The following is a 13,911-nucleotide window of genomic DNA, read 5'->3' on the forward strand; positions in this document are numbered from 1 at the left end:
TATTTTCAAATATTTTCCCACCAAACAAGCACTTTGAAATTGTGAAGTGTTTCCTTTCTTACTCAAGTTAAAAAAAAAAAAAAAAAAAAAAAAAACCAACAACTTTTCCAGAACAACAGTTCATTAGCACCTCACTATTTATAAGTATAATTGGGTTGTTTGATGAGAAAACATGAGAGAATACTGTGCCTACTATAATTTGCACAAATACAAATTTCATTGTTTGAAAACAAATCAGCGATTCAGCGATTGTTTTTTTTAAAATAAGTGTATATCGTGCAATAACAGAAGTGATCATGTTATAGTTAACATAGGATAGAAAGGTTAAACTATGCTCTAGTACACTTTAATTTGCAAGCTGTAAATTAATCTTTTTTAATTGCAAAAAAAAAGCTAAATTAATTTTTCATTTGTGATTCAACTAAATATAATTTATACAGATAGCAGCACTATGCTACTCAGCTACAGAGTCCTGCTTTCCCACTTTAAACAGCAGAGGAACTAGGGCCATAGCTGTTTAATGTCTTCATAAAGCTGCTTAGGTTTTCTTGTCATTTCACACTAACACCTTTTTAATAGCTAGCATTATGATAGAAGACTTGCATAAAAATTCTCCAATCCGAAAGTAAAACACAGCAAATATTCAAAATCAGAATAGCAGGCGATGGTTTTAATTGCAGTTTTTTAAAAATTCAGGGTTTTAAATTAGGTCTTGATCCCCAAAATCCTTCGCATCCTTAAATTACATGAGCGAAGCTCAATTCAAGGTGATTACTTCTAAAATAAGGACAACTCACATGACTGAGCATTTACAGAGCCAAACCTATAACCAAAATTATAACAATGACTCCTCATTACTTGCAAATTCAAATAAATTGATCCTTATCCTCTGCAATTTTCTCTCAAATCCAGCTACGCTTATGGATGGAGCATAACAGAGAACCAGAGAAAGGAAGAAGGGAGATACAAATATACACATAAAGCTGCAAGCGCTGACAAAATCGAAAGCTAACAGATGTGTGACTTCTAATTAGTTATAATAATCTGTGCCTCGGCGCTACTGGAACACGCGCGGCCTTCCCTTGGAAATCAAACAGCTTCCTTGGGAGTTTTAAACTCTCTGGGTGCGTCTAAATTTATTCAAGGAAAAAAAAGCTTGCTTTCAGCAAATTTTAGATATCTACAGTTATAACTTTATGAAAGGAAAATATTAAATTATAATTATCCTAAACAGACACAGTCTTGTGAAACGAACCCTACATTCATATGAAAATACAAAGCATTGACTAGAGTGAATTTGATTCATCCTTGGACACAAAGCTTTACCACAGTAAACTCAGTCAACTGTTGCTCTTGCTTTTATATTCATAGTACTTAAATAGCGCACTTTAAAACAAAAAAAAAAAAAAAAAAAAACCTCCAATTGGCTTTTCATACATCCACCCTCCCCAAAAATAACGCACTTGAAAAACCCAAATGATATGAAAAGGCTTCAAGGCCTCTTTTCTCCTTTTCACAGCACTTTTTTTTTTTTTTATTTCTGTTTGCAGTAATCTGCCTTTCACTTTCTCATTGCTACAGAACAAACGAGGAGGCTCAGCACTTTGAAAAGGGGGCTCAATGTGTAATGGGCCCACTAGAATTAATTTAGTTGCACCAAATCCATTGAGCAGCGAGGTTTTTTTTTCTCTTCTCAAATCATTTTGAGTCGGACGCAGCCCCCAGCCTTTGTAATTCTAGTAAAGCACTTAAAGTGCACAGTAGGTGTTCATCAGGACCATCTGGTCAAAAGCAAAACAAGCTGCTGATTTTGCCTTTGAATAGAATGAAGCAAGTGTGAATTAGTCTCTTCAATTAGCACTATTACAACCTGTCAAGTGCATATTGTAAAACAGGATTATTACAGTATTGGTCACCAGTGCAATTATTTACTCTCTGCCTTTTCTTGCATATAAAAATGTCCATGTTTACTAGGTTTTGATAACTGAAGATCGTTTCTTTAATGATATGCACGTCCAAACCCACCAAAACCGAATTACAGGTTATGAAACATACTCTCTCAGGAAAGTATTAAGCGTCATAATTAATAGAGAAGTAAAAGAGTGCCCTTCCGTAATCTCCTACTGCTGTTTCTGTTGCATAAAAAGAATAATGGTTCTGTACCTTTATCAGTATGATCTCCTCGAAACAGATCTCTACAGTCAGATATTAAGATATTTTAAGTGCCTAATAAAGCTATCACTTTTGAACAGGTACACAAAAGGTACCTTCTCTTTATTTCCCAAGGAACATCCTTCTCATCTAATTCCTAACACATGACCATTTACAAAAAGTTTATCAAGGATTTCTTTCAGCAAATACATTTTTAGTTTAGCAACGTGCTGGTTTTCTTTAAAAGAAAGGCAAAAAAAAAAAACCACCAACAAATCAAGAAGTTGATTTAGTTTTATAAAAATAGATTTTTCTCTCCCTTTAAAAAGTCAAAACCGAGCTTGCTCGCTGTCACTCATTTACCACTGTAGAACACTGAGGGTATCGCAGCGACAGACGTTTAAATTATGTATACTGTTGTTATGACTCGCTATAAATTGAACATAATTTTTACACGGCAGATTTCTTTAAAAAGCAAAAAAAATGTTCAAATTTCACAAAAAGGATATGCGTCTCTTGAGTTCAATCAGAATAGCAACAACATATTTTACCAGCTTCTCTGATACTAAGAGAATAATTGAACAATAGTGTAGAATGTTTGTGCACCGCCTATCAAATACCAAAAAGTGTTAGTTACCGATTTTTATCGGTGTAAGAATAGTTTTCAACAATTTTAAAGCAAATTTAAAAATCTCAAAATATGACAACTCTTTCTGAAATTGCTAATGTATTTACCATCTTTGGATATGTCCATATTCTGGCCTCTGGCAAATGTATGTTAACATAATTACTTAGCTACAACATTAAAAAGAACAACATTATTTGTATATACATTTCGTGTCCCTGTGCCAATGCCTGACCTTTACTGTGGATGATCTCACTCAACAACAATTGGCTTGAAAATATTTTGTACAGAAACCAAAAAATCAGATCTGAAAAAGGTACAAGACCTTCAGCTGGATTATTTTTCTGCATGCTGAAGGTAATTCATCTGCTTACCTATATTTATCTGTCACGTTTATTTAGGCATTTTAAATAACGTTTCTGCCTGCACGTTTATAAATGGTGGTTTTCTATCTTGTTTCTCATTCATCCACTTATAAAAAAACTTTTTAAAAATTCAACACGAAGGACTTCAAACTGTCATTAGGGTCTGTAAACACAGAATTTATAGTTTATCTCAGCACGAGCAGTTGTATGCACAAATAGTTCCTCCTCCTGCCTGGAATGCTATTGGATACGTTGCTTTTCATATTCCACCTTAGCCAGTAAGTCTACAGGGAACAAAGAACAAATATATTACCTAGCACAGGTGACAGGGATGCTAAGCAGCCAGCCTCTGCGGAGGTTATTGGCCAAAGGAAGGGAATAAAGAGCAGATGCAGCTACGCGCAGGCAGCCAGTATTTAGGGACCCATCTTCTTTGCATTGTTTACACAGATTTTATGTTTTACTAGGAATTATAGCACCCGGTACATTCTCAACCAGAATCTCCAGCAGTTACTAACCAAAATCACCAATCTACAAGAGGTCTGGGGTTTCAGCGTATTTCACTCGTCCACCCTTTAGCAGTGACAGCTCGTGTACATGGGATACTGCTGTAACCCTGCACGCAGGCATCACAAAAAGCCTTCAAAGTCAATATCAACAGCAAAATAGACAAACATGAACTCCTTGTTTTTACCAGTTATCCAGTTTGTTTAATTTTTTTTTTTAATTTTTTTTTCCCCTTATGTCACTGACTAAAACTCCAAAAAGTATGAAGCATGCTATTGTGACAAGAACTCAAATTCAGAAAGTTTTTCACAAATTAGTTTGTCTACTCCAGGAAGAGAACATAAATTTGCTTTCCATTAAACATTTAAATATTTTCCCCTCTGAAAAGGGCTATCCTTAATCTCCATCTAATAATATAACTGAAACTTGTGAAAATGAAAAGTAGAAATGTCCATTTCTAAATGAGAACAAGTTCATAAGAATCGACAGAAAACAAATAATGTTGAATGGGGCAATGTTTTGTAATAATTTAGCACATAGCTTTGCAAATCAAAATTTAAAAATTCTCCCACTCCAATTATGGATATCCTCTACAAATCAGCTTAGCAGAATAAAGAGCAAGTATTCAGACAGAAAACTCCTTTTAGTCTTCTAAGTGTTAGGAGTTCAATTTGTCAGAATTGTCCTTATTTAACCATATAATACATTGGAAATGTATTGAAATGTATTAATTTACAGTCTCCAAACTGGCACAAAACCTACTAATTTCCACTTTAAAATGCGGGTCATGGAAAAAAAGTAATCATGATATTTCCCAGAACAGTATCTGCCCAGAATTAATTTAATACTGCAATTTTACAAGAACAAACAGATGTCAGAAATCTGTGATGCAGATTAATTTGCAATTTAGGCCAACATGTTATCATTAACTTTCCCAGTTAACAACTCCCCTGTCCAATTCACAATAAAAATCCAATATCCAGAATTTTGGACAAGTTTGGTTTAATTTTTTATTTCATTTCTGAAGATTCCCTATAGGCTCATAGTCCCACATCAATATAATTGAATGTAACTTTTTTTTTAAACTGAGAAATTAAATCCTAATACGTGAAAGGCTGAAGATGTTGATAATTCATGTTTAAAAAAAAAAAAAAAAAAAAAAAAAAAGGGCAGCATTTTCAAGTACCATCCAAAATCCAACTATTCAATTAATAGGGAAGAAATTGTGGAAGCAGACACAAGTACTACAGCTTCAGGCTTCTCTCAGAATTTTCTGTCAGATTGTTTCCCCATTAAACAGCAAGACTTCTTTGAAATAACAATTAATCCAAATATCATTTACTATTAAACATGCATTCTAAACAATTAATTAAAAAATGACGACTGAGAACTGAAGCAACAATAGTTCAGGAAAGCACAGTTTACAGCTCACAGGATTTTGCATTTAATCCACTGCAAAATATTTATGACAGTTTTGAAAGGGTGCTGGAGTTGGGTTTTTGGTGTGGTTGGTTGTTTTTTTGTTTTGTGGTGGGTTTGGTTTTTTTTTTTTTTTTAGACACTTGGGAAAAAAAAAAAAATCTATTCCTTAAAATGTGCAGCACTAATAATAACAACAAACTAAGCAACTAGCCCTAGAGACAGTTGCACCCAAGTGTGGCAAGCAGTAGAACATTTATAGAATTTTAAATATTTCTTTTAATAATTGATGTAGTCATTTTGAATCTTTCTGCATAGTACAGAACATGTGAGTAGATTGCATTAACACTGCTTAAACATTTCAACTTGTCAGTATGGCCAAGTCGATTTCTGAAATATTTGCAGTATTTTCCCATCGAAACAGTAATAAAGGTAGAATAAATATATGCCACTGCTTTATAATCACTGAACATTAATGAATATTTTATGTCTTTTTAAATCTCCCTGTTTAATTTAAAAGGGTGAAATTAAGTCTCCTCCCTGCAATATGCCAATTATCTGTAAATCAAACAATAACTTGGCCATTATACTCCTTTTTGTTAATATACCAGAAGCTAATTTGAAAACACTGAGCGGCTTTTTTAGGCAATAATTGAATAGTCCTTCTCGCCCTCTCGTGGCTGGCAACCGCAACTCACATAGAGCTTTTCCACGATTACAAAAATACACCAGAGGAAAAGTAAACTATTAATTTGTTAAAGTGTGAACAAGAGAGTGAAGGGAAAAAAAAAAAAATTAAAAAAAAAATCTAAGAGTCCCTGGAGAGACAAAGGAGAGAAGAGAAGGAAAGATATCACCAGTTCCTCCAAATAGCACAGACTAACTAGATTCATCAATCATTTGTTACAATGCTCACTCTATGCTAAAAGAAAAAATTAAATTAAAAAGCCATTAGGGAGTTAACATACAAAACAGTGCTTGTTTTCTATAATTAGACAAATGTTCGCCAACCCTTTTACGTCCGCCAAATCCCTGGTGATTTCCACAAGACTTTGCACAGACACATTCACCTGTTCAGCATCAGCTGCACAAGAAGGTCCGGAGTTCTCTTTTCATTTTAGCCTCTGAAATTGTCTTCATAATTTTATGCACTCTATTGGACGTTACACTTAGATACAAGGCAGAAAGGGAAAGAAAGGTTTGGTGCCTATGCTGGTTATGGAGTGACAGCGTTTTTCTGGATTTTGGTTGTTTAATGGGGAAAATCATAACTGACTTTTTTAAATTACATTGACTTTACACGTTAAGATGTTGACTGTAACCCGCCAGTACCAACAAACAAGAAAACTTCAGTCCATGTAAAGGCAGCCTAGATTCCCATGCACTGTCACAGCTTTCTGGTCCCTTTAAGCTGGGTAAGACCCACCAGCAAAGTAGTAATTGATAAAGCATAGATAAAAAACAAAGAGACAGTATGTCTGCATGTGTTTTCTTTTAGAATCTTACCATTTTAAATTTTAAAACAAATATTCTGATAATTTATTTCCATAAATATTCAAATTACTTTTAATTGTAAAGAGTCAGAGCTTGGTCCCTCAAAAAACAAACAGATACGTTTGTTTGTTTATGTTACATATTAAAAAATCCAGAACTTACTATAATAGATTTTGAAAGGTAAAGTAGAAAACAGGTTTCTGCAGAATTTAGATCTAAGAATAACAGGATTCACAATGAAAACAGTTAATGATCACTTTTCATTGTTGTATGAGATATTGCTCCTACAGCTAATATTACAGAACTTAAAATAATTCTGTCTACAATGCCAGCATGTGACATGAAAACTTAAATAAAATCTGTTCAACTCTAAACGGCTGAGAGAAGTGTCAGACCAATAGCAAACATACATTTAATTTGAAAAGCAAACATATAATCTTAATATTTTGTAATGTGAATTCTGAAGATTCACATTTCTAGATTGTTTGTCATGTTTCCAGAAATTAGTGGGTTATATGGAAAACAACATCAAAAAACATCTGGAATTAGACATACTGTGGAGCACTAGACAGCAAACTTTGGCTTTAGAAAGGAGTTTTAAAAATATGCAGGAACTGCTTGTTCTAAATTCAGAGAGTCCAGAGTCATACTACAGATAGTTGTTCCTATGGGACTTAATTCTGACGAACTTCTTTACAATATCACCCCTTGCTGGCCATGCTACAGAACAGCAGTGACATCCATTATACACAAAACCATTTGGCTACCAAGCTAGTAAGAATTACACCACTACGAAGGCAACCAGTAATGGCAGAGGTGCCTACAAAATGGAAACGGAGATGGTTAAAAGAAGGGAAGACAGAGGGAGCTTCAAGGGGCCTGAAGATGAAACATAATTTGAATAACTGCTTTTCCTCATCACTCTAGAAGAACTCAATTAACACTGTCCGTATATGTTGCTACTACAATGCAAAAAGAAACATTCATTCTGTATAATTTACTGGAACATCTTTTTTAGGCTAAGGGCTTCAATCAAATTGCAGCAATCTCGATGATTCAGTTGATTAAACCAGAAAAGGAGACAAATAAAATAAAGGCATATCCATCAAGACCACGTAAACCCTTTTTAACAGAGCCGCATTAGCTATAACGAGCTATATTTATTCTTCAGCTGCGAAATACCACTCACCTCCTGAATGGTACTTCTTCCTGAGAAGTTGAGGTTGTACTCCCGCTGGACTTCTCGATGGGTGATGATCAGCATGAAGTTTTGATTTAATGACTCCTGCAGGGCCCTGAAATGGTTGAAAGAAAAACAAGAAAATCAGGGATAAGCATGTTATAGCTTGTTTTACAGTTAGATGCAAAAACCCCAGGGTACCCTAAACTCTACATGGACAAGTCCAGGCACAACATTATCATCTCTCTTTTCACTCTTAAATGCAAGGAAGCATGCTGAGAATGACCAAAGGCCATTCCTGAACTCCTTCCTTAATAAGGTGACTGCAGCCTTTAAAGCTCTTCTAATGGTAAGTATTCTCAAAATGGAGAGAGTCACATTATCTTCACAAACATCGGGAATATTTAGCACTCGTAATGCCATTAATACCAGGCTTGTAAGCATATTGATGACCAGACAAAATATCAAGCTACAATGCGCATTAAAAACTGATGGTGAGTAGAACAAGGCAAAGCATGCTCTCGCTTCTCTAGGGTTACCTGAAGCATAAACCAAATGGAAATTCTTCCGCTTAGTTTCACTCAAAGCACATAAACTCAGCTAATTAGAACTGGAAAACTAACCACAGCAAAATTTCTCATGTGGGTATTGAGCATTTTAATAAGTTAGTTCTGCTCAAATTGTTTCAAATGTACATTAAAACATCTTTAATCATATGAATTAAAAAATAATAATCTTAAGATACACATTAAACAGGGCAACTGTATGTTCATGCTTTTACAAACTTGGAGGGTTTTTTTGTGATTTTCCTGGTAACAAAACATCTGGATGTTAAAAAGGCATCCTGTTTGCTTAATTTGGTACAAAATTATGCAGCTATCTACTTTACAAAATAGAAGGCAGGACTTCTGTTACAGACACGGCAATTACAGCTATGTGCAATCTTATATAGCCTACAAAACTGCAGCAACATTGGAACATAGCTTGGATTTCTCAACAATATTTATGCAGACTTGATCTGTTCAGTGGCATATGCAATCAAATTGGGCTCATGCGATTCTTTTTTCTGATCATATACTCTCAGAATAATTTCCTTCTCATCTTCACTGTTCCATGACACTTCAACATGCCATTCATCTTGGCATTAAAGGGCAAATTCTGTATGCAGATGAGCACAGCTGTATCTTAAGATACAAGACGACATTTAAGACTGCTAGATTATTTGAGTCCTGATTTGTTAATTTTTCCTTCTACTGGAATTACTGAGCTGCAGTTTTGCTGCTCAGATGCTGAGGAACCCATGCAATACTCACTGGATGCTTTAGCAAGAGAAGCACAAGTTGCTTTAACATCTCAAGAAAAGTTACCTTACAAAAAGATCTTCACTCAGCAACTTAATTTGGATTCTGTGACATCTTAAATGTAATAAATCACATACTACAAAACAAAATAACGAAGTGCTATTTCTCATCTTTTATGGGTTTGTAATATGGAAGATAAATTTAACTCATTGTCAATGCTAGGTATCATCAAGTGCATGAGACACTACAAATGTAAGTGAAGTCAGTCATCTATGCTGAACATGAAGTTAGCTGCACTTGTCACAAAATCTGGTACAAAAAGGCCTAAAAAAATTTTAAAATACTTAACAGTCCTTCAAAAGAGAGAAAAAAAAAAAGGGGGGGAATAGTCCTGAAAAGTTGTACGCCTATTTTTGAAGGTAATTCTAATTTGATTGTTAACAATAGGTTCAGCACTGCCAAAACCGTATTTTCTTCTGGCAAATGTTCAGTAGCAACTCAGATATCTTGCTGTGCTTTTTAAGATCCTGATTTTTTTATTTGTTTTTACCAAATACTGGAGGCAAATGACATATTTAATTGCTCTGAAAACATTAATTACAGCATATGCAAACGGCTCTGGATTCCATACAGAATCACACAAGGCTCTGTTATCGCTATTTTTGACTCTATCTGAAAATCTATAGATGCTAACCGATAACATGACTCACATTTGCATTCTGTAATTGATGTAAACATAGAATGAAACAGGCTAGCTCGATCAAACCCTCAGTCCCTCAAGGTACGCAAGATACACACACTTCAGTACTCTCCAAAATACAGCATGCCAGTAAAAAGCATCTGTTCACAAGAAAGGTTTTCCACTTCTCTGCTTCATCTGGATGTGATAGCAGAGAGTATTTAGAAAAAGAAAAAATACTCTTCAAATACAGTTAATTTAAATGCAATACCTTAAAATTAAAAGCCTCAATTTTTGAAGTAACTAACAATTTTGATACCTCCACTTTTTGGATTTCTGAACAACACAAGCTGAATGTTCACAAGCTGAATTTTGTTAACAAGCAAATTCTCAGTACATACTCGTGGCCAAATGAAGTCAAAGAAGCAGCTGAAATTTAAGCTGGCTAAAAAAAAATCAGATCCTGAAAAAAATGAGGATAGTTTTGAAAGTGTTGACAATTAAAGTGCATGGTTAATTATTCACCTTTTCTTCAGAAAAATAATATAATGAGGAATGTTACTTCTGCTTGCACAGAAATGCAGTGGTCAACTGATCCAATCCTTTGAGCTCCTGTAAAAGCTCCTCAAAATCTCACATGGTCTGACAGCCATAAGACCTGGACCATTTAGGTTAGAAAGTCAACAGGAGGAGGAATTGATGGCACATCTGATGGGCACTTTGTGCCAATGGCTTCCCACGTATACCAGCGCTCCTCTACAGGATGGGGTTGATTTGAACGCATAGCTGGACAACCAGCGATGTCAGTCCCCTCGATCCTAATTTCCTCCAGTAACAAGGGATGTAGATTACCCCAAATTATTTGTGCCAATAGAACTCTGCTTCCAAAACATACCTTGCCCTAAAATTGTATTTTCAGCCATTAAGGCTATGATCAAATGTACAAAATAAGAGTCTTTAAAGAAGACTTCTCATTGACAGTAAGCTGAAGCTTACTTTTATTTCTGTTTAGGTGCACAGAACTGTATTGAGAAGAATGACTTTGAACATAATGCACATTTCTAAAATTTTGGCTTCAGTGTTTGCAGCAGTTTCATTTTCCTGCAAACGTTATCAGTTGACTACAATCTTCCAAATGAAACATCTGCATTAAAAGAAGAAAAAAAAAAAAAAAAAAAAAATCAGGGCCAAACCCCAGGACCCACTGAAGTCAAGACAGATTTTCTTTCTTTTTCTTTTCAGTGCTAACAGAATTTAATTAATCTGAGAATTAATTAGCAGAAAAAGAAAATCAAATTGTAGAAACAGGATTAAAGTAGACCACTCTTACCAGCACCATCTCCCCTCTACTGCAAACCCTAGTTTTCAAAAGCATTTGCTGATAGGTTACATACTGCTGTTACACTTTTTTTCCTCAGCTGAATGATTATACATTCACTATCCAGCACAGGAGGCAAGGGAGCTTAATAGTATTTTGGGGCACCACTCTTCCATTAGAGGAACTCTGCCTACACCCAAAAAGAAGTCCAAGAACAGACAAAAGAAAATAGACCCGACCACAGTCATCACTCTGAACAGTTCTAGCATGAGAGAATTAGATCCATTTAGGATTTCATATGTATTGTTTGCATAGTATTGGTTATGGGCATTATCACTATGCACAGAAACCTCAGTGATGGACGAGGATCCAGCTGGGCTTCAAACTCTACAATACACAAACAAAAATGCTCCTCCTTGAAACTTAAATTTCAAGCAATGGAAGTTGCAAGAATTTTTTTTTCACTAAACTCAAAAATACCAAAACTCAATTAAGAGTCTGGAAAGAGTTTATTCACTAGCTACTCCATCCAAATTCCAATACAGCACAACTTATAAACCACGAGTCTAATAAATTAAGAATAAAAACAGTATTTAGCAAAAAAATGTGTAACTGCAAATAATGCTTATCTTAGGGGACAGCAACTGTTCCATCAGTCTATGCAATGCTGAAGCAATACGCTATCAGTATTGGTATTAATTGTATTTTAACCATCTGGTTTTACTGCTTTTCTATTTTTTCTGTAACACTTAATATAAACCATAGATTGGTTGTACCTATTGTTAAGTGACTACCTTAATGCTTTGATTTCCAATGTAATACTTTGCTTTTAAATAGCATTTTTCTTTGAAATTTTAGTAATATATAAAGCTTTGAAACCAAAAGTATATCCTTAATCAATGATCAGCAAATGCTCCTTTTCATTTCAGTTCCGTAAGATTTTTATCTTTCAGTATTTCTCATTAGGCAATATCATTCGCAGTCATACGGAGATTTCCCCCCAAATCTCTGCATTTTATATAAATAGGTATGACACAAGGTAATTAACATTTCCATTTTAAACTTACAGATTTAAACAAGCTCATGTCAACAGAAGTCCAAATTTACTGTAATTACAGATTATTTACATTAAAACAAAATAAGAAATCAGTATGTAAATTTAATGTTTGTTGTAGCTAATGCAGCAGGAGGTGGTAGATTAGGTTCAAACAGCAATCAGTTAGCAAATCTGGCTAACATGTAAATGAGCAGAAGCCCTTTTGTTTACATTCTATTGCATTTTAAACTTCAGGATTTTTAAACTGTGTCATGAGCAGATGTGAAAATAAAACATTAATCTTGCCATTCTTATTGAAGCTTTCAAAGTAACTAAAGCAAGGCACTGCTCCTGTCCAGCTAAACAGACAACACTAATAATTGGAGTTGCAGGTTACACCATTCTTAATTAACACTCTGCTACAGTTGATAGCATACAACAAGACACCATGCCACAACCACCACTCCTCTGCAACAACCTAACACGCAGGCACTCTGCAATATATGGACCCATTTCGTCAAAGATGGAGCTTTTTATTCCTGTCCACTCAGATGATTACATTTCCTAAATAAATCACAGTTGCTTAGCGAGAATACATTATTGGTGATAATCGCCAAGGTATGCACCTGGACAAATAGCTTTTAGCTGTTTTGAACCTTCCAGTGATTCATTAGGTACAATAAAGTATCTAAGACTTTTGGCTACTTAGCAAAAAAAGTACAAATTAAAAATACATCATACCCATGAAAGTGACAACTGAAGAAAAAAAAATGAGGAAAAAGTGCCTCCTAAAACACGCACGACAGAAAAGAGAGACAATCAGGATGACCTAGCTCCACGGCCAGACTCACACACCTACGCTTTTGGCGCTCCCCTCTACTGCATTCTCCAAAACCTTTCCCTGAACTGGGCATTGCTGCCTTTCAAGAAGCACCGGAGGCAACAAAGGGAAGGAAAGTCACTCTGGGGAGGTGAAGAATCTAATCTGACAAAGCCAGTGCAAGGGATCCCTCCTCCCCTTCAACAGTTAAATGAAGGACATTCTTTGGTACCTTTCCTTTTAAGACTGCTTTCCAAAGGAAATCATGTTTTTCTCACCCACCTGTCCCACCTGGTAACTTTTGAACACATTCACTAGTTTCAAGGAGATCTGACAGCATTATAAAAATCTCAAAGACTGGGTGTAAACCAACAGTTGGGTAGAGGGAAGGGACCCAAATTACAAACCACCTTAGTAAAAGGCTACAGAGCAAGTGTAGTATTTTGTACTCCGTCCAGCTGACCTCTGGCCAACGATCTCAGAACCACCCACAGCGTACAATTTCACCTTTCCTGTGATACTACCTGACTATCAGCTGGAGAACAGAGGCAGGGCAGGCTGACTGTCTATGTAGGGGAGAAAAAATTTACATAGGTGCTACAAAATACATAAGAAGAATGGGAGGCAGCGTCAGAGGTCAGTGAGATCATGTGAAGCACGGAAGGAGAGGGCTGAGTTACAGCAGCCACTGGGACAAGGCAAGAATTCACCAGAAATCAGGTTTCATGACGTTCACAGCTCACAGAACACGTAGTTATTGTTCTGGATATCGTGCATGGATAAGTATGGCTTTGCCAGCTGAAACTGTGGACTCAGGGCATGTAACCCCACAGGTGGTATTTGACATTTAAATGTAATCTTTACACTTCAGTTTACTAGCATGTGGTAGTAATTCACTGGGTTTCTATTACCTATAAAAGCTTTAGCTACGCCACAGATGAACAAAGATACCCTAGGAGATTTTTGCTTGTTTAAACTGTGGGATCACTTTGCCATTACATTTAGATGCTAGTTTT

General features: G+C 35.5%; 1 protein-coding gene across 3 annotated transcripts in view; it reads right to left on the minus strand.

Moving 5' to 3' along the window:
- The window catches only part of FAF1 (Fas associated factor 1), a 167,605-nt gene that overhangs the window by 107,899 nt on the left and 45,795 nt on the right, over positions 1–13,911 (minus strand). For all 3 annotated transcript variants that reach the window (XM_086753732.1, XM_086753731.1, XM_086753733.1), the window contains one exon: positions 7,751–7,856. In XM_086753732.1, the coding sequence (XP_086609858.1) occupies positions 7,751–7,856 (106 nt within the window). The remainder of the gene's footprint in view (positions 1–7,750; positions 7,857–13,911) is intronic.

The sequence above is a fragment of the Chlamydotis macqueenii genome, chromosome 8 (genome assembly GCF_036417535.1).
Source record: "Chlamydotis macqueenii isolate bChlMac1 chromosome 8, bChlMac1.mat, whole genome shotgun sequence".
Classification (NCBI taxonomy): Eukaryota; Metazoa; Chordata; class Aves; order Otidiformes; family Otididae; genus Chlamydotis; species Chlamydotis macqueenii.